At 38.4% G+C, this 27,786-nt stretch overlaps 1 protein-coding gene across 1 annotated transcript in view; it reads left to right on the forward strand.

Annotated features, from left to right (window-relative positions):
- EXOC6B (exocyst complex component 6B) overlaps positions 1-27,786 on the forward strand; it is a 705,276-nt gene that overhangs the window by 530,165 nt on the left and 147,325 nt on the right. The window contains exon 20 of the mRNA XM_005686374.3: positions 6,178-6,251. Coding sequence (XP_005686431.1) covers positions 6,178-6,251 — 74 coding nt within the window. The remainder of the gene's footprint in view (positions 1-6,177; positions 6,252-27,786) is intronic.

Genomic DNA, 27,786 nt, shown 5'->3' on the forward strand with positions numbered 1-27,786 from the left:
CCTAATCTGTTCAGTGGAGGCTGGTGATGCTATGTTGTCCACTGTCTAACTTGGAATTTCACTGAAAGCAATAGTATATTATGCTAACCAGGAATTTCTGATTAAAATTTTGCCCACTGCCTTTTCAATTTTCTCTTATTTGAACAAATTAGCTTTTCCTCTAAGAATTATGATACTGGATGCTTGGGGCTGGTGCACTGGGACGACCCAGAGGGATGGTACAGGGAGGGAGGAGGAAGGGGGTTCAGAATGGGGAACACATGTATACCTGTGGTAGATTCATGTTGATGTATGGCAAAACCAATACAATGTTGTAAAGTAATTAACCTCCAATAAATAAATAAATTTATATTTAAAAAAAGAATTGCTCTTTTACCTACTTCCCGGATATTGCACTAGTTTTTATTTTTTGAAATAAATTTCACCTTGGTCATTGTCCTTTGAAAATTATTCTTGTTTTATGGACAATTTGCAAAGATTCAGAGGAATTTCTTTTATAATCTGTTTCCCACAACGTGTTTTTGATAAGTTCTCAAATGTCCTGTCTGGATATACAGATTACAGACTAAGGCAGCCTTTTTTTGGTGGGGGGAGCTATGTTTTATTTGGTGACCTTGTTGTTGTTCAGTCGTTAAGTTGTGTCGGACTCTTTGCAACCCCATGAATAGCAGCACACCAGGCTTCCCTGCCCCTCTCTCTTGGAGTCTGTCCAAACTCACGTCCATTGAGTTGGTGACGCTATCTAACCATCTCATCCTCTGCCACCTCCTTCTCCTTTTGCCTTCAGTCTTTCCCAGCATCAGGGTCTTTTCCGATGAGTGAGCTCTTCGCATCAGGTGGCCAAAGTATTGGAGCTTCAGCTTCAGCATCAGTCCTTCCAATGAATGTTCAGGGTTGATCTACTTTGGGATTGACTGGTTTGATCTCCTTGCAGTCCAAGGGGCTCTCAAGAGAACTATCTAGCACCACAGTTTGAAAGCATCAGTTCTTCCGTGCTCAGCTTTCTTTATGATCCAACTCTTACATCCATACATGACCACTGGAAAATCCATAGCTTTCACCACTGAGAACTAAAGCCTGGGAGGCACCTCTCAGATAAAACTGTTCCCAAAAGGTAAGGGAGGAGCCTGAATATATAGGAATTTTTGCTGAAAAAAAAGAAAACATAGAGTCAAACATCAATAGATTACTGCTAATCATAGAAGGCAGACATCTCAAATTAATGATTTTGGTTCTTATCTGTAGATGGAAAGATGCAAAAGTCTGACTCATGGAATTTATTCCTTTGATATGTATCCTATCTTGGGCCAGTATCCTGTTTTTCTCCATCCTGAAATCCTTTCAGGGCATACTGTCTAGGGTAGTTGCAGTGGTTGATGGTTGATTTTCACCAGAATGGCAGGCAACATTCTTGTTTACAAAAATGGCAGGCAACATTTTTTTATCCATATTGATGTTAAAGCTTAGAAGTGCTGTATCCTGGGAACTCTTCAAGCAAGAGGAGGGAAAAAAGCAGACACATAAGTCAAGCTTTTCCGGGTCCTCACCAGCCAACTTCACTTATAATCACTTAAGGTTTAACCTTTCTGAGTTTAATTCAATTTCCTTTACTCTTTCAAGGCCTTGAACTCTGAAAAACTACAATACTGTTCTCTGGCTATAAGGCAATTATTTTGACTCCTCAAAGCCTCTTCTAACTGTGACTCTCCCATTTTTTCTAATTAGGGTTCTATGCTTTTTTTAAAATTAAGGTTCTATGCTCTTTATCAAATGTATATTTTGTTTTCCTCAGTGAAATGTGAATGTACCAAGTAATTTTAAAGTTTATTTAAACATTTTTTCCTCCCCTCTCTAAGTGGTAGTTCACTTTAAGAAAAGCTTTCAAGAAGTCTAGAAAGCATTTTGAAATTAGTTGAATTCCTCTATTTTCTACTTTGGTAATTTTTATTTCAGTAAACTATGAAGGTTATTAGAACTGTAAACCTGTTGGATATTTTTGAGAAATTAATATTAATTTAAAAATATTGTCACACTTCATAAATTTAAGAGTGTATGAGAATGTGAAAAAATGTTGGATATTTGTTAAGTAAAAGTGAGAGGATTTTTGTGTGTGATTTTCTTTCCCTGTTTATACCTTCACTTAACAGTATGCTGCCTTTCCTATAATTTGTATACCTCCCTTTAATTTTTTAATGAAATATTTATTTCATTAAAATATTTTTTATACTTGCAAATTGGATTTGAGAGTCAAGCTCTGATAGCCGTTTCAACTCTTGAGAAACCACACTGTGATTAAGGGCAGTGAAAAGGAACTAGGGTGAGCCAAGCTCTCAAAAGGATGGCTTGGTGCTGGCCAGAAGCTCCAATAACCTGAACAAGTTTTTTAAGAGGAAGCTTTCTTGCCAGCCTCATTGGAACCTTGATTCAGTCCCCAGATAACATAAGATAGTCAAAGGTAGGATTTGGTTCTCCATGAAGTGGAACAAGCACCTTGATATTCTTGTGAGGCTGGTGCCACTCTGCAGAACTCCAGCCTTGGGGAACTCTGGCACTGGCTTAAGCCTCTTAGAGACTGAAAACCTACTACAGATCTTAGAAAGCAGAGACAAGTCCAAAAAGGGGCTTCTTCACTGTCCTCCATACATCCGTTTGTTCTACTTGGCCACTAGTACAGGCACGTGCTCCTTTTTATTGGTGATTATAAGGAAAAGCGTCTGTGTTCAGAGTCAATTCGTATACGTTTCAGTGGACTGGGGGCTTCTTGTACCCCTCCCATGTGTAGTTGTTCTCCTCTCTATTAAGCAGCCTCTGAGAATATGGGTGTGCAAATCAATCCCAATTGCCTGTAATGCTAAATCTTGAACAGGTTATAGCTCTTGTTACTAGAGAAAATAGCACTGAATAATTCGGAGATGTATGTGTTCTTCTACTTCCTTTTCTCTGATTATAAAAGTGGCCTGTACTCATTTTTAAAGTTTATAAAATGTAAAGGAGAATAAAATCCCTTGTACTCTTTCTCTTTTTAATAGCCTCAGTTAACATTATTAAATGAATGCTTACTGTCATGTATTTTACTGTTATTGTATTTTATATAGTTGAAGATAAATACAAATTTTAATCTAAAAATATTCACACTTTCTTATGCTATTAACATTCTTCATATATGTAAAAAATTGACTCTACAGGAACAGTCCTGTTTTAAAGGAAATATCGGGTCACAAAATTATAGGAGATCTGCTTAATATATTTATTGCTTTTCTGAAATAATACGAGTGAAAATTCCTGTGCTGTGGCTAATTAAATATTTCATAGCAGCAGTATAAGGAATACACTGCCACCCTCATTTTTGAAATAAAGATATTGAACCTTTTAGGAGATCAAGTAGTTTGCACATATCCATAGAGCTAGTAAGTAGAACTCAAACTCTGATTTTTAAAACCCCAGAGTCCATCCCCTCAATCATTGTGCACCTAATTTTAGAAAGCTCGTATATTCCTAAAACCTACTTATTGATACTCATGTTAAGGATGCCTTACTATTGCAATCCAAAGAGTTTCATTGGCAGTAAAGAATATGTGTAACTAATTGATCTTGTTATTTCTGTAAAGTATAGGTATTTGTTGGACATCTACTATTTTGAACACTTTGCTGTCTTCTGTGTTCTGGTCCTTACCCCTAAGAATTTTACTGTCTACACGAGAGGATAAGGACTGCATTTATAAAATAATGAGAAAATATAAATATGAAGTTGAATATATAGTGTGTAATATTTCTATATTAAATAATTAATCTCTTCACTTTGTTGCACCTGATGCAATTGTCATTCTCTGATTTATAAAATTAAAATCAAATCTAAAAGGCCACTGTGTCCTCTGGGAACCTGGAAAATTGAGTGTGTCATAAAATGAGATCTATAAAGTGTGACTGACTAAATATGTATCAGATCCAGATACCTGAGTGGTTTCAGCATCCTGTCAGCCCCAGGGAGCATGCCCAATCACGAGATTCAGCCATGTGTAGCCAGCTCTCAAGCACTGAACCCATGTATCACCGGGCAGTCCTGTTGAACTGAACATGTGTGGGTCAGCAGAACACCTTGACAGCTGCTGCACCTTGACTTGCGGGCTTCCTACTGACAGAGGAGGTGTCAGTGCTTCAGGTGATGCAGCATAAGGCCTATGTCATATGGGAGTGACAGTGGTGACCCACCAACCTTGGATGAAATCGTCAGACATAGGAAGCTTATTTAAGCTGAACGTCTGACCATCAAGGCTGTCAAAAAGAGTGCCTGTGGCTATGACTCAAAGAGCTGCTTTCTATAGGAGCATAGTATGAGAAAGTTGTACATGTGATTGAGCAGCTGTTATATACAAGGTTATCACAGATGATTGCTATTGAAAGATATGAAGGATGGATTATTTAAGCTTTTATTAACATGGCTCTCATCATGTATTTGTACAGTTTTAGAACTTTACCCTTTTAAAACTTTATTTGGGCTATACATATGATAGAATTAATTTATAAATGCCATATAAATGTTCTTTCCAAAGTAAATAGAAACTTAGTAAGCTGTCACTCTATATGGTTTATCTCCTTCCATTTGAGTTATCTTTATTTGAAATCTCTAAAGTAAGACTATTTTGTGAAAACTCCAGGATAAGAATTTTTTTTTAACTTCACATTTGTGCTCTATATAATTAGTTTAATAAATTGGTTTAAATTTTATTTCATGTAGTGCTTTTATATTCCCTGCAACTTAACTTGTTAACAATATTTTTTAAAGTAGGGCAAGGAATTTATGAAAACCCATTAGACATTTCCTAGATGGAAAATATTTTTAAAGAACAGGAATACCTGTCATTGTTCATAAATCATCATTTGAAGCTATCCAGTTACTAGTTGTTTGGAGGAATTTTCTAGACATATATGCAAATATATTGGTAGATTTTATTTAATTTCAAAAGAAAATATGATACCAACTTCATGTAGTTTCTTAAATTCATTCCTGGAAAAAAATTAAATCAAAAGGAAAACATCCCTTTTCATATTTGTTTTGAGCAGATATTTGAGTTGTTTTTGAGGTAAATAGTAGATTGATGTTAAATGTTTATCTTGCTTTGTTTAACTTCACAGATAGAATTCAAGGGATAGTAACTGTACAACTTTTGAATTTTCTATGTGTCTGTTTTGTCTGTATATAGGGGCTTAAACAAGACCTTTCGATTTCATAATAAGCAGGGCTGAGGGACAATAAAACTTGACATTCTTAACTGTTAACTAGTACATTTCCCTATAGTCCTGTGCAGTTACCTTCTTCTTAATGATGTAGAAGCCAGAGTCGTAAACTAAGCATGTACCCAAGGCACTATTGTAAATTGCAAATAGCATCCGTGTGTCTCTTTGACCTAAGACTCAATTGGAGTACAGGAAGAGAAAAATAATTTCTAAGAGTGAAATAGAAGCAGAAGTCAAGAACAAAGAATACACTAGGAAGATGGACATATACAAAAATTTCCTACGTTTTTGCAGTGATATTTGTTTAGATGGGTCTTTTCATATGTGTAATACTCCTCTACTGAAGAGCCAAGCGCTAGATTGGGGCAGCCTCTGCTGCTGGTTTGTGTGTTTGTGTGTCTGTGTGTGGGTTGGCAATAATGCACTCATGAGATAATACAAATAATCAGTGAGGGAATAATTAATGATGTGGCAGGGAATATTTTTTGATAAATGCTTGGGGAATGAGGTGACAGGCGTGAAATTAGAAAATTCCTTCAGTGATCTAAAATATAAATAGCTCTCGGAACTGAAAAGAGTTTCACAGCTGAAGATTTTATTGTGTTGAGAGGAAAAACTTTTTTCTCTCCCCCACTCCCTCCTCCTTTGCAAGTTGTTTGTCCATTCACAAAACAAATACTCTGAAGCCCAGCGCGGCTCATGGGAATAAATTTCAGGTCGAATTAGTACAGTTTCCTTGCTGTCAGGATGCTGGAATTAATGGTGTTTTGATGACACGAATTTTGAAGGGCGAACAAAGAAGCTGAAGGGAGAGAGACATGACTCCTTAGAAGCTTGGTCCTCCTCTCCCCCAGCCTCTCTTGTCTTCCCTGTCATCCGTCTGCCAATCTCCCTGTCCATGGTTAGTTAAAGGCGCTTTTTATCCTCTTTTCTTTCCCACAGAGTTTGCCAGATCCGGCCCGGTGCCTGGGTTCCAGGAGGACACGCTGCAGTTGGCCTTCATCGACTTGAGACAAGTAAGTCTTTGTGTTTTTGTTTTTTGTTTTTCTTTTAAGATGTGTGACTGAAGACCATCAGGTCTTAAGGAAAAGAAGAGGGGAGGGGCATTGGCATTGGTGATTCACACTGGAGACCTAAGGGCTTTTCCCTGTGTTTGAGGCCACCTCTTTTATTTAGCTATCTGGGATCCTTAGCTATGGTGGAGTTAAAGGTTTTGTGGATGGAACGAAAGGGAGGAGGTGGAAGGAGGGCCCCAGAATGTAGCGGGACTCAAGTGACCCTCAAGTGATGTGACCCATTGTGCTATAGTTGGCTTTTGCAGACACAGCAGAAAAGATAACTCGGCAAACTGATGCTAAGCAGGTGCACTGATGCAGACTGCTTGCTTAGAGAACTTCTGTTTGCAGATAATGAGGGCAGTAACTGTTAATAAAAATGAAATATTTTACATTCTGGATTGTTGGTTTGGTTTGTTGACTTTTTTTTCTGTTCCCTTAAGTCTTCTCATCCCCACCTTTGTAGAATGTGGTCAGCCATGAGTGACTGAGTGGTCATTTTAGGTGATTAGTAAAGGCCCTGACCAGTCATGACAACCTGGCAGGTAACCCTACTAAAGTAGTGTGATGAAAGCTGGTACTTAGGTATACCTGAGGTTTGCAAGCCCATCAGACAGTGTCATTCTATAGAGCTGTTGCTTGCAGATTGAAAAGGGTGGCTTGGTGGGTCTTGGTGGATTTGGTACAGAGGAGCAGTATGGGTGGGGGCCGAAAGAGGGAGAGGGTTAACTGGGCTTTGTCATCTCTTCACTCTGAAGATGGATGGGGTTGGATAGAAAGTGTGAATGAAGTAAGAATCAATGACTGATGCTTCTCTCCTATTAAAACAATCTTTTTTTTTGTCTGTTTTTAAAAGGGTGCTGGCTTTGTTTCTCCTGCCATAATGATGCAGTGCCTCTTGTTTTCAGAGCTGACAAAGTTTGCATTCTGAGAACTTTTAGATGCCCAGGGTATTTCTTAAAGCTGTAGGACCCCTTGTATTGGTAGTCTCCTTACCACTGTGACTCGATTCATGCTAAAACAGCTTTTAACCCATAATGGATGGCCTGAGCTACCCCTGAATCCTTGTGGATGGGTGGTGTAATCTGTCATCTGATGACAATTCTGGAAAGCCCTGTTAAGCAGAAAACAGAAAATTGTGTCTCTATAGACCCGCCAAAGTTTGCGGATTCAGGCCGCGTCCCAGAAACGTGTGTCAACTTAATATTTAGGAGTTGAGGTGGGGGTTCTCTTAAACATAAAGGCTTTCTCAGCATGGTCCCGAATGGAGCTGAGTATCCCTTTAGACCTTCCACCTGTGGATTCAGCAACTCAACTGAGGTGTTCAGGTTTTAACCCCTTGACTGATGTTAAGGCTGAAAGGTTGGGATTTTGCTTTGGAGTTTTGTGGTATGGTATCTGTTTGACTATCCCCGCACTGTTCCTTCTCAGAGACTTCTGAGCCAATTGGCTTTTCTTGGAAAGCAGAAATTGAATTCACTGGAAAAACACATCCAAGGAAAAAATTTTTTCTTCTCACTGTTCATGAAAAGGAAGTGTGGTCATTCTCTCAAGTTTGTGGTTTTGTTCCCTATGGAAAGTAACTAGTGTTCGCAGAAAATGTTAACTACAGGAGTAAGTTAGAAAGCACAGCCAAAATAAGGTGGATCTGAGCCGGGATGAATGCTGAACTACTTGTGAGTTCTCAGTGAGCACTGCTGTTCATGCTTAAGTTCCTATTTTCTATTACATTTTTGTTCTCAGAGTTCCTTGCATGAAATTTTTAGTAGTAGAAAAATCTCTAAAACACTGAATCATGAAAGAGTATGCCTCTTTCTACTGAATCTATCACTTAATTTCTATTTATGTCTGTCTTTATTAAGGCAGCTTAAATTCTTCTTAGATCATATGAAAAACTTCTCTAGCTCATTATTAGCAGGTTAACCTCAGGTAGGTTAAATCAGTGTGACAAAAATAATCTTTCCCCATCCCATGGTGAAAATGCATATCTCTTTGTAGTTCATCTTAGTCATTCTCATGAATTAATTAAAATGAGCATTGTTTTTAAAGGGAGCAGCTTATGAACCATTAAGAGATGTTCAGATTATAAATAGAAAGCCTGGAAATATGTTTTCAAATAAGACGTGATTAGGTGTCCTTTAATATATGTCCTTTTGCCTCTACTCTTTGGAATCCTAAAATAGAGTTACAGAATTTGGGGGCTACGCTGGGTGCTGATCTTAAAAATCATGTAAATGTATCCTGATATATGGAGCTTCCATCTGCTAGTGATTGAATCTTTTTCACACATAACATTGTTACCCATTCTGTATCTAGTTCTTATGTGGTTGATTTTATGCACCACAGCTGAAGGTTTCACTCTCTTTGGACAGTGTTTTCCTTTTAAGACATTTTATTAACAAACCAGATTTTAATCATTAAATCATTATTTAATAATTAGTCATTTAATTATTTATTTAGCCTGTCTAAACCTTTAATGTCTTGACTCAGTTACCCACCTTACTATTTGATTTGACCATTATGTATGTTCCTTATAAGTCAAAGATAACAGTATTGATCAGAAATGGCTTAGGTTAAAGAAAGAAATTAAAGTTAAAGCATGTTATAGGATACATATATGCACCCATGGAAAGGGGGGATTTGTGCCCATTAAGTGCAGCAAGGATGTTCTTCTACTGTCATTGAGTTTGTTTTGCTCACTGGTTTATGAATATATTCATGCTGATCATGTTTTTCATGTCCTTTTGCTTTAGAGTATTTCAGACTATCAACTGAATGATAATTTTGAAAATATTCAAAACATAGAATATTTGATGAAATCATCTCTGTACAGACTATAATAGCAGAGTGTCATTTGAAAGCCATAGAATTTTATTAGGAAGCAAATTAGATGTGGATAGCAAAACGATTTATCCTTTCTGAGCCATCCTGTCTACTCTGATTTTTCTACTTCTTAAGGAAAAAAGTGAAATGACATTCTGAATACACAGGATTTCATGATATTTTACATTTGTAAAGCACTTCAGAATTAAAGCATATTTACACACATAAGTCATTTGTCAGGTTTCTGGATTTAGAAAACCAACTGTTAATGGGGATTAGTGCAAATCAAAATCTCCTTTTGTGCTTTATATTTTCTGTATTCTCAAGCTCATGAAAGTAGAATTGCAGTACAATTTCACATCCATATATCAAATGTGTGCTATTTCTATTAAAATCCAAACTTTGGATTAATCCTAAATATTGAGAAGGTCAGCTTAAGGGCTCACTTATTAACTGTCTTGAAGTAGCATTTATATTCTAGGTACTAATAGTTGCTGTCCCTTAATGATTCATAATTGAGAGTAGCAACACAAGGCCACTGTCAGATCCTCAGTAGTTATTTGATTCTCAAACAGTACTATGGTTGGTATTTTCTTCTGTTGTTAAACTCTAAGTAAATAATGCCAGTGAACACCAGAATTTGAACTTTAGCTGATTTTCATTTCAGTCTATCAAACTCTGAGTGCCTACTATGAACAAATTACAACTTAGGTGTTGTGGGAATACACAATGGATATAATATGCTCTAATAGCAAAGAGGTGAACAGCAAATACTTGATTCTAATATAAGGCACACTATGAGTAAGTATTTCATTGGAAGGCTAAAACCATTGTGTATGTGTCAGTTATTTCAACAGCTTTTGCTGCGTGACAGATCACCCCACAACATATTGGCTTAAAATGGGCATCATTTATTTAGCTCAAGTTTCTACAGACTGGATAGATTCAGCTGAGCTCATCAGACTTTGAGATGAGCTACTAGAGTAGCTGCAGACTCCCTGATCCAGGATGCCTTAGCTAAGCTGAGTCTTCTCTGCTCTTTGTGATTTCTCTCTAACCAACAGCCCAAGCCAGGCTTCTTCACATGGCATCCTGGCAGGGTTCCGGGAAAGCAAGAGGAAATGAGAAAACCTCTTGAGGCCTACACTTGAAAAAGCACTTCTTCGGCATTCTGTTGGCTTCGGCATTCTGTTGGTCACAGATAGGGCCAGCCCAAATTCAAGGAATAGGGAAATAGATTCCAACTTACAGTCTAGTTGGAATATGACTGTTATATAATGATGCAAAATAAACAATGCAAATCAGGAGCAAAATTGAATCTCTAAGTACAAAAAAAGGCCGTGAAGTAGAGAGGTCTTTGTAGGCCGTGGCAGTATAAAGTTTTTCATGGTAAAGATGGAGAGTTAAACCGAGAGGAGAGTTACATTAAGAATAGCTGATTGAAGTATTGTTTGGAAAAATCTGTGCATGTTTATGTGCGTGTGTATGTATGTGTCTGTGTGTTTGTTGTTAACCAGGATCTAACTGTCTTTCTGCCTTTAAGTATTAAGCTCATCTCTTTAAATACCATTTTCTTAGTTTCTCTTCTTTATTCTTTTCTTTTACTTCTCAGCTTCTTCTTGGACCTCTTTTGTTATGTTCTGTATCTCCTCATCAAATGCTGTTTATTACAAGCTGCCCTGAAACATTTCACATTTCTGTTATTCCATTCATTATGAGAGTCTTAAATCCCCCTGATAATTATTACATTATTTATTTAATTTTTAGCTGTTCACCTTCCATTTCTGACCAATAGGCAAAGGCTTGAATGTGTTCTTTAGCAGTGTCGCATTATTTTCTGTTCTTTGGCATCAACAGTTATTTACTTCCAATATGCTTAAGTTTTATAAAGCTGAATGAATTAGGTTGTGACATTGCATCAGATCTCCTGAATGGAGCTTGTTGGCAACGACTCTTAAACAGCAAAGCCATCCCAAGATATCTGTGGCTTTTTTTAGATTGAGTTGGTGACATTCCCTCTAGGCCAGTTATTCTCCAATTTCTAAACCTTCTGTCTAAAGTAAACACAGTGCATTTCCATTGCAGGACTTAACGTGCCTTAAAAACAACTATAGGACCTAAGAGAAACAATTGTAAATTTCTTTGGAGATATTGAACAAATTCTGGTATTATACCTGTTAGAGATACATAGGCAAAATCAATAAGTTAGCCAACATCAGGTAGGGAAACCTGAGAACCACTCTAGAATCTTACTATGTAGAACGGCCCCTTTTATTTCCTCTCCTATCTTGATCCTGTTCAATAAAATTTTGTCTTTTTATTAAATTTACTTTCTGTCTTTTTTGGCCTACCCCCAAGTTCAATGAACAGTATTCCCATTAAGAGGAATATGTTCCCTTTGCTTGACTGCTGTTGGCTCTTATGGAAAAAAATCCTAACTTTGCTTAATAATCACTTATATTTTAGCCTCAGTTGAATATCCATTTATATCAAAAAAGTGCTTTTGTCTAATATAGCACATATCAAAATGATACTTAATAGAATTTATTTTATATTATTTCACCCTAACCAGACTAAACAACCCCTAAGTAGGTGATTACACAGGAGGCTAGGCTGGGGGGAGGCAGGAAAGGCCTCAAGGATCAGTCTTCGTCACTGATCATTTCTTCCAGTATTAAACTGAAAGAAAGCCGTCTCCCACATGTACTACTTAATAAGGAGGGGTGGTAGCCTGTCTTTTTCCCATGTATTTACTGAGCAGTTGTCAATAAGTGATGGTAAAGAAGGGAGGTGTGGGTGTAGATAGTAGGGGAAAGTTATTATGAAAGGATATTCTTGATGGTAAGTAGAGACCGTGGTGTATTAACCCTCTAGTATTGAAGTGTGTGGATCAGTAATGTTGTCGGTAGAAATGCTCTCCAGGTGCTCAAATAGTTTGAAATAGTTTGTGGATATTTAATAATGACCTATAAAACTGGGAGTCATCTCCACCAGAGTTATTAATCAAACAGTTTGATAACCCATGAAATTGGAAGATGTCATTTCTATAAATGATGTGAATGGTGGGGTTGGAAGGAATGGTTTAAGAGATTAATTGAATTATCTAGGAAAAGATTATGTGTACAACCAATATGATAGCATATGTAACCTATCCCTTGGACAGTAGGGAGATCAAAGCAGTATATCCTAAATTTAGTAAATCCTAAAGGAAATCAACCCTGAATATTCACTGGAAGGACTGATGCTGAAGCTAACGCTCCAGTACTTTGGCTACCAGATGTGAAGAGCTGACTCATCGGAAAAGACCCTGATGCTGGGGAAGATTGAGGGCTGGAGGAGAAGGGGACAATGGAGGATAAGATGGTTGGATGGCATCATCAATTTAATGGACATGAGTTTGAGTAAACTCAGGGAGATAGTGAAGGACAGGGAAGCCTGGCTTGCTGCAGTCCATGGGGGTCACAAAGAGTTGGAAACGACTGAGTGACTGAACAACAATGTAGGTAGATGTCATTGCTGATTAGAAGAGATTGTAGTATTAATAATATATTGGAACACCTTCACAAATCTCTGCTGATACAGAGCCACTAAAAGTTCCTTCAGGCTATAGTCCATGTCTTAACATAAGCATGGCAAGCACTTGAATGTTAATATAGACCTCCCTAATCAGAAAGCATTTATTCATTCATTCATTCAACATATGCCTAGCACTGTGATAGTGGGTGTAGTGGTATAGTGGGTATAGGATAATGAATAAAATATGGTCCCTGCCCTTGTGGAGCTTATATTCTGGTATAGTTTGCCCATGGTGGTAAAATAGGCCTTTTTAATATTCTGCCCTTCCCAAAATCTCTCTTCATGTGTCCCTGGTGCTTTGAGAGAATGCCATTTTGTCTAGATAATCTGTTTTTGGTATTGATGCTATATTGGTCAGTTTTAGGGACAGCTGCAGAATTTTCTATAAAGATCTCCAGGACAAGGTGAAGTCTGCTGCATATTGATAAGCTGCTGCTGCTAAGTCACTTCAGTCGTGTCTGACTCTGTGCGACCCCATAGACGGCAGCCCACCAGGCTCCCTCGTCCCTGGGATTCTCCAGGCAAGAACACTGGAGTGGGTTGCCATGTTCTTCTCCAATGCATGAAGGTGAAAAGTGAAAGTGAAGTCGCTCAGTCGTGTCTGACTCTTCGCGACCCCATGGACTGCAGCCTACCAGGCTCCTCTGTCCATGGGATTTTCCAGGAAAGAGTACTGGAGTGGGGTGCCATTGCCTTCTCCGATACTGATAAGCAGGCTTTCACAAAAGAGTATTTAGGTATGATTGGCAGCCTGGCATAAATAAGATGGTTAACTTGAAATACTTCAAAAAGTAGTCCTTTGGTTTTTCTGATTGTATTGACAAAATTCGTTTGCCCAAGTTGTTTTGACAGGTGCTCATAACCTTCACAGTGATACCTCTAACCTTAAAGGAGTTTCTGACAGCAAATACTTCCTATTCTGAAGTAGGAGAAAGCTAACACTTTTGGGTCTCTAAGTGTAAATAAGTGAAAGTCACTCAAGTCATGTCCAACTCTTTGTGACCCCATGGACTATACAGTCCATGGAATTCTCCAGGCCAGAATATTGGAATGGGTAGCCATTCTCTTCTCCAGGGAATCTTCCCAACCCATGGATCGAACCCAGGTCTCCCTCATTGCAGGCAGATTCTTTACCAGCTGAGCCACCAGGGAAGCCCTTTTGGGTCTAGTTCTGTAAAAAAAAAAAAAAAAAAAAAAGTAGAAATGGGAATATTTCCAAGAATAGACTCTACTGAGCTAGACTTTTGACCTCAGATAAGTCAACGCTAGATCAGCATACACACGGATGGGGCACAGGTGAATAAGGTCTTCAGCTACTGCAATGTGGCTGCAGCTTCTGCAAACCAGATATACCTCCTTACCTTGCTCAGGACAATATTAACTAGAGCTGTCATGGAAGATTTACAGAAGGAATTGCCAGTAATATGTCATACATTCTAGGATTTACTGAATGTTTTTGGTTGGTTGGAGAATTTATTCTAGAACTGTTGAGACTTTGTCTCACCTAGACCAGCCTCTTAATTGGAGAGGAGGTGAGCTCAGAAATTCTGTCTTAGGGCTCATTTCTGATTTAACACAGAACCCATTTTTTCTAGATGAGGGTTTTATGGGATAATATCCAAGTAGAGTACAACTCTTTGGTAATAGAAAGTCATATAAGGAATCACTTAAGAGCTAGGAAAAGACCCAGATATTTAATGGGCCAGATAACATTATAGCATGTTAGGAAAAACCATTTTCTATTTATTAACCTCTCTCTATGGAGATCATTTTAGCAATTCAGAGGTCTAATTTCTTAAAGTCTCATGGAATCATTTCAGGAGGTCAGGAGTCAGAGGAGAGGGAACAAATATTACTGGTTGATCCTCACCGCATTGAGACCATGGTAGTCTCAGAAGAGGGAGACTCCTCAATGATTTTTTTGAAGTAAAGAGTAGTTGGGGTCCTTGAAGGGCAGATGGAAGGGTTAATGAGCTCCACTGTGTATTTGCTAGGGGCTTTGCTTTTCCTCTGAGAGGAGGCATATCCACTTAGCAAAAATTTAGGCAACAGAAACTCTTTGCACAGTTGTGCTTGGTGGAGAGGCCTCTTAGCTTCTTTAAGGGCCTCCTCCTGTAGATACTTTGTGTGTCGGAAATGCTGAATCATTAATAATAGGATATTAATGGCAGATACGTGGAAATAAGCAATGGATGAAGAACCCTCAGTTAGAGGAGTTGTGGACAATCTTTTGGGTAGCAGGAGATAAAACACCAGGCTTTTGATGTATTTTCCCACAAATAATACATTGGACTTGGCCTTTGACTTACAAGCTGGCCAGGCTAACATTTTCCATTGTTACTAGCAACTCATATTGGTATAGCCCTGGGTTAGATGGCTCATCTAATCTAAAGCTGGTCAACAGAGTTGTCCACTACTTCCTACTTTAAACTGGAGGCAGAGAGATCTGCCAGCTAGAAGTTCTACCCAAGTATAGAATAGCCTTTCCAGAAGAGAGTGTCTATAGTCTGTGACAATCCTCCTACTCCTTTGGTCCAGTAAAATCTCTGTAACTTTTAACATCAGCATGGTGCCAGCATCACTCCAGATAGCCCAATGAAATGTGTCAGTTCAGAGGCTAGTTTCATTCCCTTTCAACTCTTATGTGAAGAGCAAATAAGTGTAGCATAGTAAGCCACCTGGTTATTTCTGCGTTGGCTCATAGACATTTGTGATCCTCATGCTAAATCATAAAAGACCTACGCAGTCTGTGAGACTAGCTACTAGGCTGACCTGAGGCACTGCACCACTCTCTACTTTCTCAGCAAGCCAAGACTCAGAAACTCAGATTTCTCCCTTACCTCCAACACAGTGTGGATATGCATATGCATAAGCCTGGAATTTGTGAATTTCTTAGATAATAATATCCTCAAGAGAAAGGACAGGAAAGTCATCACCAGTGAATTTCCTGGGAGTAACAGTGGAATCAGAGGCTGTTGTAGGTAGTGCTGGCTGAGCTGAAGCCTGATGAGCTCCCAACACAAAGCTCATCTGCATTAACTGCACTGTCTAGTGTCCTATTAGAGGACACGCACAGGCCAAAGGGCAGTAGAGCCAGTGCGTGCGTGCTCAGTTGCTATGTTGTGTTCGACTCTTTGTGACCCCATGGACTGCAGCCCACCAGTCTCCGCTGTCCATGAAATTTCCCAGGCAAGAATACTGGAGTGGGTTGCCGTTTCTTGGAACTAATTTTTAACAGGGCTTCCCTTGAGGTTCACTCGGTGAAGAATCTGCCTACAGTGCAGGAGATCCAGGTTCGATACCTGGGTCTGGAAGATCCCCTGGAGAAGGAAATGGCAACCCAGTCCACTATCCTTGCCTGGAAACTCTCATGGACAGAAGAACCTGGTGGGCTGCAGTCCATGGGGTCGTCAAGTGTATCCTACTGGTAGCCGCTGGAGGGCAGCAGAGAGTGACAGCAAAGGGCTAGATTTGGGGACTTGGGGCATATTTCATTTTGCAAAGAAAGAAGCCCCCATAACTGTAAGAGAATTAGCTCTCTGGGAGCCACCATTACAAGCGTAGGCCCACGGTGAACAAGGAGCAAAAGGAACATCCAGAACCTGATCTGAAGGTTAAAACCCTTTATTAAGCAAGCTCAGAAAACAGGATTTGGTAAAGAAATGAAGTAGAATGAACTATGAAAGGGGAAACAGACATCAGTAAAGATAGGGAACCAAAAGGGCTGTCTAAAGTGTCAAGTGCAATGAAGCAAGCAAAGATGGAGCAAGAACCAAGTAAAAGAAACAGCTATAGTGGGACGCACGCCAGTGTGAGCGCACCGAGGCAAACGGGCAGTCAGGAGCAACTGACTCTCAGGCAGCCGCACAGGAAGGAGCCTTTTGTAGGACACCTATCAGCAAGCAGGGAGCTGCAGAAGAATTTCAGACACAAGCACACAGCTCTGTCAATGGGATGCTCACCTCGTAAAGTAGACCCTCCTTGACTAGCCAGGATTATTTCTTGTTTTGGTCTTTGTTGATTTCAGGAGCAAAATAACCAATTGAGAATGTGGAGAGAGAGAAATGATAAGGCATTTTAAGATGTGACTAAGGGATTATTATATATGAAATGTTAAATTTGGGCATGAAGCCCTTCTGAATAGTATTGGTGTCTAAGGACAGCTCACTTTCCTAGTATAGCTTCTGATGTTCCCTTTTGGTATTTTACACTGTAACATTTGCTGAGAATATCTTTCTTTTGTGGAAAAGAAAACCAGGCTCTTGACTAGTTATATAGGCAAGATCCCAATCAATCCGAGATTTGGGATCTGTTCCCAGTAGGTTAGCAGAGAGCTTTTTGGAGTCTATTCTAATTGCTATGTAAGCAGATTTCCAAACCTCTTAAGTATGGAGAAAGAAACTCTTTTTTTGCCTATTAAAATTCTAGTGTCTCCCTTTGTTTCAACTCCTTAAACGTCAGGAAAAGGAAATTCTTGTACATGTAAATTACAGTAACCTTATAGTCGCTGTTAAGACAGCATAATGGTTAAGAAATTTGGAATCAAGAAGACCTGGATTTCTAGCTGTGATATTATTTGACCTTGCTAAGATGTAGTTTCCAACTATCTTAGATTATACGTTTACCAAATATTGTGATGTAATTACAATATCTTATTTAGTGCTTACTCCAGCATTTTTAATCTTATAAGCTATAAAATCTTCATTTTTATAGGACTAAGAAATGTTTCCAGTAGGTTAGTTCATAAATATAACAGGTTAATAAATTATGCTATGCCCTATATTAAAGAAATATCTCTCATCAATAAAACGAATAAACTACTGATACATCCAATTCTAGAATTTATGTAAAATTCCAGAAAGGGAATTTCATACCAGCATGTTTGAGATTCATCCATGGAGTAGATGTATCAATAGTTCATTCCTTATTATTGATGAATGATATTCTTTATATGGGTATATTATACTTTATTTTATTTTTCACCTCTTATGAACATTCTGTTTCCAGTTTTGCACTATTGTTAATAAGGCAGATGAACATTCATGTACGAGTGCTTGCATAGATACATGTTTTTATTTCCCTTGGGTAATAGTCAGAGAGGAATTATTGGAGTATATGTTTGACTTTAATTTTTTAAGGTCAAACTATTTCCCAAAGTGATTGTACCATTTTCCATACCTGTCAGCAGTGAATGAGAGTTCTGGTTGTTCCACATTCTCTTCAACACTTGGTGTGACAGTCTTTTATTTGTTTGTTGGTTTGTTGAGGCATAATTAACATGTAGTAAAAATTCATCCTTCTTAGATATACAGGTCTATAAATTTTTACAAAGTTGTGCAGTTGTGTAACTACCACCAAAATCATGATACAGAATATTGCCATTACTCAAAAAATTCCTTTATACCTCTTTGCAGTGAGTCTCCTCTTTCTACTCTCAGCTTCTAGCAATGATTGTTTTGATCTCTGATGCTACAGTTTTGCCATTTAAAAGGAATAATACATATACATAGACCCATACATTTCATTTGACATCTTTCACTTAGCATGATGCTTTTGAGATTCATTCATATTGTTATGTATATTAGTAGTTTCTTCATTTTTATTACAGACTACTATTTTGTAATGGGGATTATTTATTTACTCATTCACCAGGTGGTAGATATTTGGATTGTTTCCAGTTTGGGGAATATTATGAAAAAAAACTACAATAAAGATATGTGTAAAAGTTCTTATGTGGACATGTGCTTTCATTTCTCTGGAGTACTTAGGAGTGGGATTACTGAGTCATATAGTAAGTATATGTTTAACTTTATAAGGAACTGTCGAACTGTTTTCAAAGTTGCTTTACCATTTTACATTTTCACCAAAAATATTGGAGAGTTACAGTTGCTGTGCACCCTTGCTAACATTTGATAGTGTCGATTTTCTTTTCATTGTTAACATTCTAATAGGTATATATAGCGTATCTTGTGGTTTTTATTTGCATTCATGTAATGACTGTTGATGCTGAACATTATTTTGTGTACTTATTTGACATCTGTGTTTCTTCTTCTTTTATGAAATATTTGTTCAAATCTTTCATCCAGTTTTAAAATAGTTATTATTGAGTTGTAAAAGATTGTTGCATATTCTTATTAGCAGTTCTCTTAGATGTTTGGCAACTTTTTTTCCTAGTCCGTAGCTTTTAATTTTCTTAACAGTATTTCTTCAAAAGTTTGAGATTTTTACCTCAATAAAATGTAGTTCACAGTGACATCAATTTTTTCTTTTATGGCTCATGCATAATGTAGAACATGAAGTTCTTTGTTAAGAAATTTTTACCTAACCCAAAGACACAAAGATTATCTCCTGTTTTTTCTCCAGGACTGTTGTATACAGTTGGGGTTTTTGTTTTGTTTTTTGTTTTTGTTTGTTTACATCTGCATCTCTGTTGACACTTTCTGAGTTAATTTTTTAATATAATGTAAAATATGGTCAAGGTTCATATTTTTATATAGAATGTACAGTTTTTCCAGCACCATTTTGTTAAAAAGACCATACTTTTTTATTGATTTGCCTCGAAACCTTTATCAAAAATCAGTTGACCGTAGCTGTACTGTTCTATTTCTGGACTCTATACTTTGTTCTGTTCATCTGTGTGTCTATTGTTTTGCTCTGTCTTGATCTTGCTTTTATATTGTCTTGAAATGAGGTAATGTGGTATGTCCTCCTGTATTTTTTCTTTTTCAAAATTGTTTATTTACTCTAGGTCCTTTACATAGATATTCTAGAATCATTTTGTCGATTGCTACTAAAAAAACTCTTGGAATTATGACTAGGATTTTACCAACTTCATAGGTCACTTTGGAGAAAATTGACATTCTGACAATATTGAGTCTTCTAATCCATGTACATAGCCTGTCTCTCCATGTATTTATGTCTTTGATTTCTTTTATCAGTGCTTTGTAGTTTTTCAGATAATGTGCACATACTTTGCTAGGATAAATCAAAGTACTTCATGTTCATTTTAAATGCTGTTGATTTTATGTCAATTTTTAATTGTTCATTACTAGTATATAGAAACCCAATTGGTTTTTGTATGTTGATCTTAAATATCAAAATTTTCAAACTCACTTATTATATCTAATAGTGCTTTATGCATCTTTGGGATTTTCTGCTGCTGCTGCTGCTGCTGCTGCTGCTAAGTCACTTCAGTCGTGTCCGACTCTGTGCGACCCCGTAGATGGCAGCCCACCAGGCTCCCCTGTCCCTGGGATTTTTCGGGCAAGAACGCTGGAGTGGGTTGCCATTGCCTTTTCCAATGCATAAAAGTGAAAAGTGAAAGTGAAGTCGCTCAGTTGTGTCTGACTCTTAGCTACCCCGTGGACTGCAGCCCACCAGGCTCCTCCGTCCATGGGATTTTCCAGGCAAGAATACTGGAGTGGGGTGCCATTGCCTTCTCCTTGGGATTTTCTAGGTAGACAGTTATGGCATCTGTGAATAAAGACAGTTTTACTTCTGCCTTTCCAATTGATGCTTTCTGACTTGACTAGTTGCACCAGGACCTCCAGGACAATCTTACGTAGAAGTGCTGAGAGCAGATATCCTTGCTTATTCCTGATCTTAGTGGGAGAATATTTGATTTCACACTGTTAAATGTAATGATAGCTGTAAGTTTTTTTATGCTTCTCATCAGTTGAGAAATTTTCTTTTAGTTCTTAATTTTCTTAGAGCTTTTATTATGAAACATATTTCAATTTTGTTGTTGTTGTTTAGTCACTAAGTTATGTCTGACTCTTTATGACCCCATGGACGGCAGACTTCCCTGTCCTTCACCATCTGCCAGAGTTTGCTCAAACCCGTGTCCATTGAGTCACTGATGCCATCCAACCTCTGTCACCCCCTTCTCCTGCCCTCAATCTTTCCCAGCATCAGGGTCTTTTCCAGTGAGTCAGCTCTTCCCATCAGGAGGCCAAAGTATTGGAGCTTCAGCTTTAGCATCAGTCCTTCCAATGAATATTCAGGATTGATTTCCTTTAGGATTGACTGGTTTGATCTCCTTGATCTCCAAGGGACTCTCAAGAGTCTTCTCCAGCACCACAATTCAAAAGCATCAGTTCTTTAGCACTCAGCCTTGTTTATGTTCCACCTCTCACATCTGTACGTGATAACTGGGAAAACCTTATTTTTTACTATATGGACCTTGGTTGGCAAAGTGATGTCTTTGCTTTTTAATATACTGTCTAGATCTGTCATAGCTTTTCTTCCAAGGAGGAAGCGTCTTTTCATTTCAGTATCTCATCATTTAATTAGTCATTATTAGTTTTGGACTTATGTTATTACTAGTGTTTTTTTATATATTTAAATTATAATGTGTTCATACATAAAGCCTTCTTTGAATCTGAATTTTTCCTTAAGGTAATTTCTTTATGCAAGAGTTATAAAAGCATTTTTATGGCTTTTAAATATATTGCTGGTTCATATAACAAAGTAACTTAAAGTACACCTAGTAGTGTATTCATGTACTAGTTTTTCAGCACCCTCATCAATACTGAGTCTATAAATTATAAATTTTAAGTGTTTGGTTAACACAAGAGGTATAAGAGGGTATTCTTATTTTTTTATTCCATGTCTTTTCTTTTTTGCTGCACATTAAAAAACTGAGTAGCCCATGAACATCAGTAAGGGCCTTAATTTACCATTGTCTGGTTTTCAGTTCTCATTGCCCTGTCCTGTGGTAGGTTTTTGGTAATCTGATTTGATGGATCTCCAATTTAGCTTTTAGCTTATTACAATCTAGTAAGAAAGATAAACCTGATGTTTCTGAAAAGTAGCATATGACTGACAAATTGAGTATTGTGCAAGCATTACAGGCATTTGAAAGAGGGAAATATTGCTGAGCCTTTAGAAGTGATGATTCTTGCCTTTCTGGTTAATGGGTCAGTAGGAGATGATTTTGTTTCTTAATTTTATTTTGTTTACCTAGTTTTATAAAAGTGTTCTGTGACCAGTGCATTTGAGATTCACTATTTATGGTGTCTCTAAAATTGTGTGTGAAATTTAATTCCATGCTAATAATAAAAAATGTTCAAACTATTGCTTACCTCCAGTGTTACTGTAAAAAGAGCAAATGAGCTTACTATTGGCTAGAAAAACTAAGGTTTGACTTCTCTATTTTCCAGAGTATGCTAAAAAAAACAATATGCTCCAGAGATTTTATATAAAGATTGAGGTGCATGTATTCACCTAAGCTAAGCATCAACCAGAAAAGACCTATCAAATTCTTCCCAGAGTTCTGATGCTTTGGGCCTGGTGAAGACAAGTAGCAGGTTCTCTGTCATAATGTTTTGGCTACTTTAAAAGCTACTGCTAGTATAGTCTGTGGTATTCTGTGACTTGGGGCCACAAGAGACTTGGAGAGACAATGGGAAGAGAGCGGTTCTCAGGAGCTACTGGTACACCAAAGCTATGTTTAAGAGAACAATAATGAATTAGCAACATCACTGAAAGTGAATGTATGTTAAAAGGGAAGGGAAGGTGTATCATTCTTTTTAGAGTGTATGTTGCTAACCATTTGTCAATACAACATTTGTAGTGTGTGTGCTTCCCTGGTCTAAATCCAAGTGTGATTAGAGTAACATTGTTGTTGTTGTTCAGTCACCCAGTCGTGTCCGACTCTTTGCACACCAGGCCTCTCTGTCCCTCACCATCTTCCAAAGATTGCCCAAGTTCATGTCCATAGCATTGGTGATGCCATCCAGCCATCTCATCCTCTGACACCCTCTTCTCCTTCTGCCCTTAATCTTCCCCAGCATCAGGGATTTCTCCAATGAGTCAGCTGTTCACAAAATACCAGAGTTCCAGCTTTATCAATCCTTCCAGAGAGTATTCAGAGTTGATTTCCCTTAAGATTTACTGGTTTGATCTCCCACTGTCCAAGGGATTCCCGGGAGTCTTCTCCAGCAGCACAGTTAGAAGGCATAAATTCTTCAGCGAAGGTCCATCTAGTCAAGGCTATGGTTTTTCCAGTGGTCATGTATGGATGTGAGAGCTGGACTGTGAAGAAAGCTGAGCACCAAAGAATTGATGCTTTTGAACTGTGGTGTTGGAGAAGACTCTTGAGAGTCCCTTGGACTGCAAGGAGATCCAACTAGTCCATCCTAAAGGAGAGCAGTCCTGGGTGTTCATTGGAAGGAATGATGCTGAAGCTGAAACTCCAATACTTTGGCCACCTGATGTGAAGAGCTGACTCATTGGAAAAGACTCTGATGCTTGGAAAGATTGAGGGCAGGAAGAGAAGGGGATGACAGAGGATGAGATGGCTGGATGGCATCACCGACTTGATGGACATGGGTTTGGGTGGACTCCGGGAGTTGGTGATGGACAGGGAGGCCTGGTGTACTGTGGTTCATGGGGTCGCAAAGAGTCGGACACGACTGAGCAACTGAACTGAATTCTTCAGGGCTCCACCTTCTTTACAGTCCAGCTCTCACAACTCTATGTGACCCCTGGGAAGACCATAGCCTTGAATATATGGACCTTTGTTGGCAGAGTAATGTCTCTGCTTTTCAACACACTGTCTAAGTTTGTAATAACTCCCCTACCAAAAAGCAGCCGTCTTCTGATTTCGTGGCTGCAGTCACCATATGCAGTGATTTTAGAGCCCAAAAAGAGGAAATCTGTTGCTACTTCTACTGTTTCCCTCTCTATTTGCTATAAATTAATGGGTCCAGATGCCACGATCTTAGATTTTTTAATATTTAGTTTTCAGCCGGCTCTTTCACTCTCCTCCTTCACCTTCATCAAGAGGCTCTTTAGTTCTTTCACTTTCTCCCATTAGAGTTTGTATGTCAAATATCTGCATATTTGAGGTTGTTGATGTTTCTCATGCCTGTCTTGATTCTCATACGTCATTTCTCATGATGTGCTCAGTGTATAGATTAAACAAACAGGGTGACATTAGACAGCCCTGTCGTACTCCTTTCTCAATCTTAAACCAACCAGTTGTTCCATTCAGGGTTCTAACTGTGGCTTCTTGACCTGTATACAGATTTCTCAGGTAAGATGGTCTGGTATTCCCATCTCTTCAAAAGCTTTCCACAGTTTATTATGATCCACATAGTCAAAGGCTTTGTTTGGTGTAGTTGATGCAACGGAGGTAGATATTTTTCTGGAATTCCCTAACTTCAGCTATGATCCAGTGAATGTTGGCAATTTGATCTCTGGTTCCTCTTCCTTTTCTAAACTCAGCTTGAACATCTGGAAGTTCTTGGTGCGCATAATGCTGAAGCCTAGCATGCAGTATTTTAAGCATGACCTTACTGGCATGGGAGAGGAGTGCAGTTGTTTGATGGTTAGCACATTCTTTAGTACCACCCTTCTTGGAAATTGGGATGAGGACTGACCTTTTCCAGTCATGTGGCCACTGTGGGGTCTTCCAGATTTGCTGGCATATTGAATGCAACACTTTGAAGGCACCATCCTTTAGGGTTTTGAATAGTTCTACTGGAATTCTGTCTGGCTCTGGGTGACTGACCACACCATTGTAGTCATCCTTTTCATCTGGATCTTTTTTGATTATAGAGTTCCATATGATGCTGTTAATTTAATTTTTCCTTCCCTTATAACCTCTGATAGAAATCATTAAAAGAGAGAAAGTGGTTTTTCTTGTGTTTTCTTGGGAATACCAACTTCCTACGTCTATCTATGTGAACCTCTTTTCCTTCACTGTCTGATTGATTAAATGATAGTGAAAGAAGACAGTTAATTTCATTGGAGGAGGTAATGATTGACTTGGAAAATAAGCGGATAGTGGTTATATTCATGGTTCTTTCTGTTAAGTATGAAACTATTTTATTGTTTCTTCTTCTCTTGACCTGTCTTATGCTGCTACCATTGAAAATTTCTTATTTCTTTTCTTTCATTCTGCTACCTACTATTTTTTTAAAAATACAGTTTTCGTTATGTCATTTGCTTGCTTATAAAGCCTAAGAGCTCTGTTGCCCAGAGAACAAATGAAAAACTCCCAGCAAAGCAAATCTGGTCCCAGCCTGTCTTTCTAGTCTCCTTTCCCTGTCTTTTCCCCATGTAACCTCTTATAGGACCACTCTTTACACCTCCCTGATCCAAAAACTGGACAAGCTTTAGGCCCCCTCTGCCTGTCACAGACTGCTCTCTTGATAAAGTGACAGACTCCTCCCCTTCCTTCACAGCGTGGCTCAAATGTCATCTCCTTTATAGATTCTTCCCAGCCTCCTCAGACAGATTTAATTGTTCCCCCTTTGGGTCCCTGGCATTTTGTTTGTCCCTTCATTACTAACTCCTTTGTAATTACTTGTTTAATCATCTGCCTTCTCCATTAGATTCTGAGTTCACCAAGGGCACGATCTCTGTTTTTATTTATCCTCAAATTTCCCCTGCTCCAGTGGGTAACATAGTTCCTATGAGGTATTATGCTTTCATAACTGCTTTCTGAATGCATTGACTCAATATTGTTTTGTGCCATTTCAGAAGTAAATGGAATTAGATTGAATTTCTGATAATATTTGTACTCAAACTCCCTTAAATAAATAGTATTCATTATTTTCCTGCCACACCATGCTCTTCATTTTCACTTGAATTCAGTCCTGTTAAATGAAGTGCAGAGATCACAGCCCTGAGCAAGGTAGGGCCAAATATAGGGAGAGGGAGCATCACCGGTAGTCCCTGTGACCCCAGATAGGAAGAGCTTCACTTCCTATAGTGAGAGTCATGAGGAAAGCCTACCTAGACAGGAGATGACTTCTTAGATGAAACACTTGGTCATATTCCCCCAACCTTAGTGAGCACCTGGGTTCAAGTATCTGGCGATGCCTTTGTATTTCTGTGCCCAGATGGGTATCATTTTTTCTCAGTGGGAATGCTCCCTTAGAGTCCATCCAGCATTTCATCCTTGCTATATCCCTCTGAGATGCATGAATCCCCCCTAACTGAGCTCCAAAATTAGGCCAGAATGTCAATCCAAATTCTGAAATAAATTCACAATGTTGACATCTTTTTTTAGAATGACTTCTAGTTTACAAATAATTCCTATTGAGGCAGTGAGGAATTGTGAATCAAAGTGATTATTGCATTAAAAATATAAATATGGTCGTATTTTCCAGGCCAGAAATATACTATCTTCATCTTATATAATAATTTTAAAACTCTTAATATGTTATATCCTGATTTTAAATGTCCTGAAACTAAGTCCCTGATTCCCCTCACCCCCGCCCCATAAAACCAGGCTTCCCAGGTGGCACTAGTTGTAAAGAACCCACCTGCCAATGCAGGAGAAGTAAGAGATGCAGGTTCGATCCCTGGATCAGGAAGATCTCCTGGAGGAGGGCATGGTGACCCACTCCAGTGTTCTTGCCTGGAGAATCCAACACACAGAGGAGCCTGGTGGGCTAAGTCCATAGGGTTACAAAGAATTAGCCTTGACTGAAGTGACTTAGCATGGCACCCTCAAAAAAACCTGTTCCTTCTGTAAGGAACCTGTTCTTCTTCACCTCAGTTAATGGCAATTCTGGTCTTGCTTGTAGGAATAGATATCTTGAAGTCATCTTTGATTCCTTTCTTTTTCTCACTTCCTACATCCAGTCTGTCATGAAACCGTCTTTTCTCTCCCTTCAAAATATAGGCAAAAACCAGCCATTTAGAACTATCATTTTTCTCATAATTCAAGTAGTAATTATTTCTCATTGTATTCTTGCAGTAACTTCCCAACTAGTCTCCATGATTGTGACTTTGCCCCCCTACAGACTATTCTCAATATGATAACCAGCATGAAACAATTAAAACAGAAGTCAGATCATATCAGTCCTCTGTCCAAAACCTTACAATGATTTCCCATTTCACTTTAAGTAAATGCCTAAGTTCTTTTAATGTTAAGCCACTCCAGTGGTGTTCGACTCTTTGCAGCCCTATGGACTGTAGCCCACCATGCTCCTCTGTCAATAGGATTCTCCAGGCAAGGATACTAAAGTGGGCTGCCGTGCCCTCCTCCAGGGAATCTTCCTGACCCAGGAATAGAACTCATGTCTCTTATGTCCTAAGAACTCTTATGTCTCCTGCTTTGGTAGGTGGGTTTTTTACCATTAGCACCACCTGGGAAGCCCTTTTAATGACCTACAAGCTACTGTAGAATTTTTGTGCACACACACACACCCCACTTGACTGTCTGGCCTCATCTCTGCTTTTCTCCTCACCCACTCTGGCTCTGACAGCCTCCTTGTTGTGTCTCCACTATGTCAGGTACAGGCCCAGCTCAAGGCCTTTGCACCTGACATCAACTCTTCCTAGAAGGCCCTTTTCCAGATACTTGTAGTGTTTGCTCTTTTCTCTCTTCAGGTCTTTATTCAAGTCATTTAAAATTCACCTTTACATGGAGGCCTTTTTTATTTAAGATTGTAATGTCACTCTCCTGCTACCCCTGCCACCCTACCACCAAACCAAAACCAAATTAATAAAAAATAAAATAAAATAACCTGACTCAGAAAACTTTATCCCCTGTGGTTCCTGGAAGTATTGGACCATAAGTAGTTGTTTTTCTGATAGAAGCATACAAAAGTATCTATAACAAAACCCATAATAAAAGAATTATTTATAAATTTCATTTTGCAAGAAAAAAAACCTCTATCCTTTTCCTTGTTTTATTTTTGTCTGAAGAATTCATTATCTTCTAGTATGTACCTTACATATCTTGCTTAATGTATTTTCCCTTCACTAGAAAATGATTTCATGAGGGTAGAGATTTGGCCCATTTTGTGAACAACTTTATCCTTAATTCTAGAACAATTCCTAGTACAATAGGCCTTCAGTAAGTATTGTTGAGGGAAAAAGTGTAACCTCTACATGTTTGTTTTAGTTTTAAGTACTGACAGGTTAATATCCTTTTAGACATGAACTGTTCTACAAAGCAACCTTATACTATTATACATATATATATATATTTATTATAGTTATACTATTATAAGCAACCTTATACTATAGGGATTTCAAAAAGCTGTTGATCAGTAGTTTTAAAAGTATGTTGTACATATTGAACATAAACTCTTTCAATGAAGTAGAGAAATGATATTTCCTAAAAGTGTTCTTG

This window comes from Capra hircus, chromosome 11 (genome assembly GCF_001704415.2).
Source record: "Capra hircus breed San Clemente chromosome 11, ASM170441v1, whole genome shotgun sequence".
NCBI classification, from domain to species: domain Eukaryota; kingdom Metazoa; phylum Chordata; class Mammalia; order Artiodactyla; family Bovidae; genus Capra; species Capra hircus.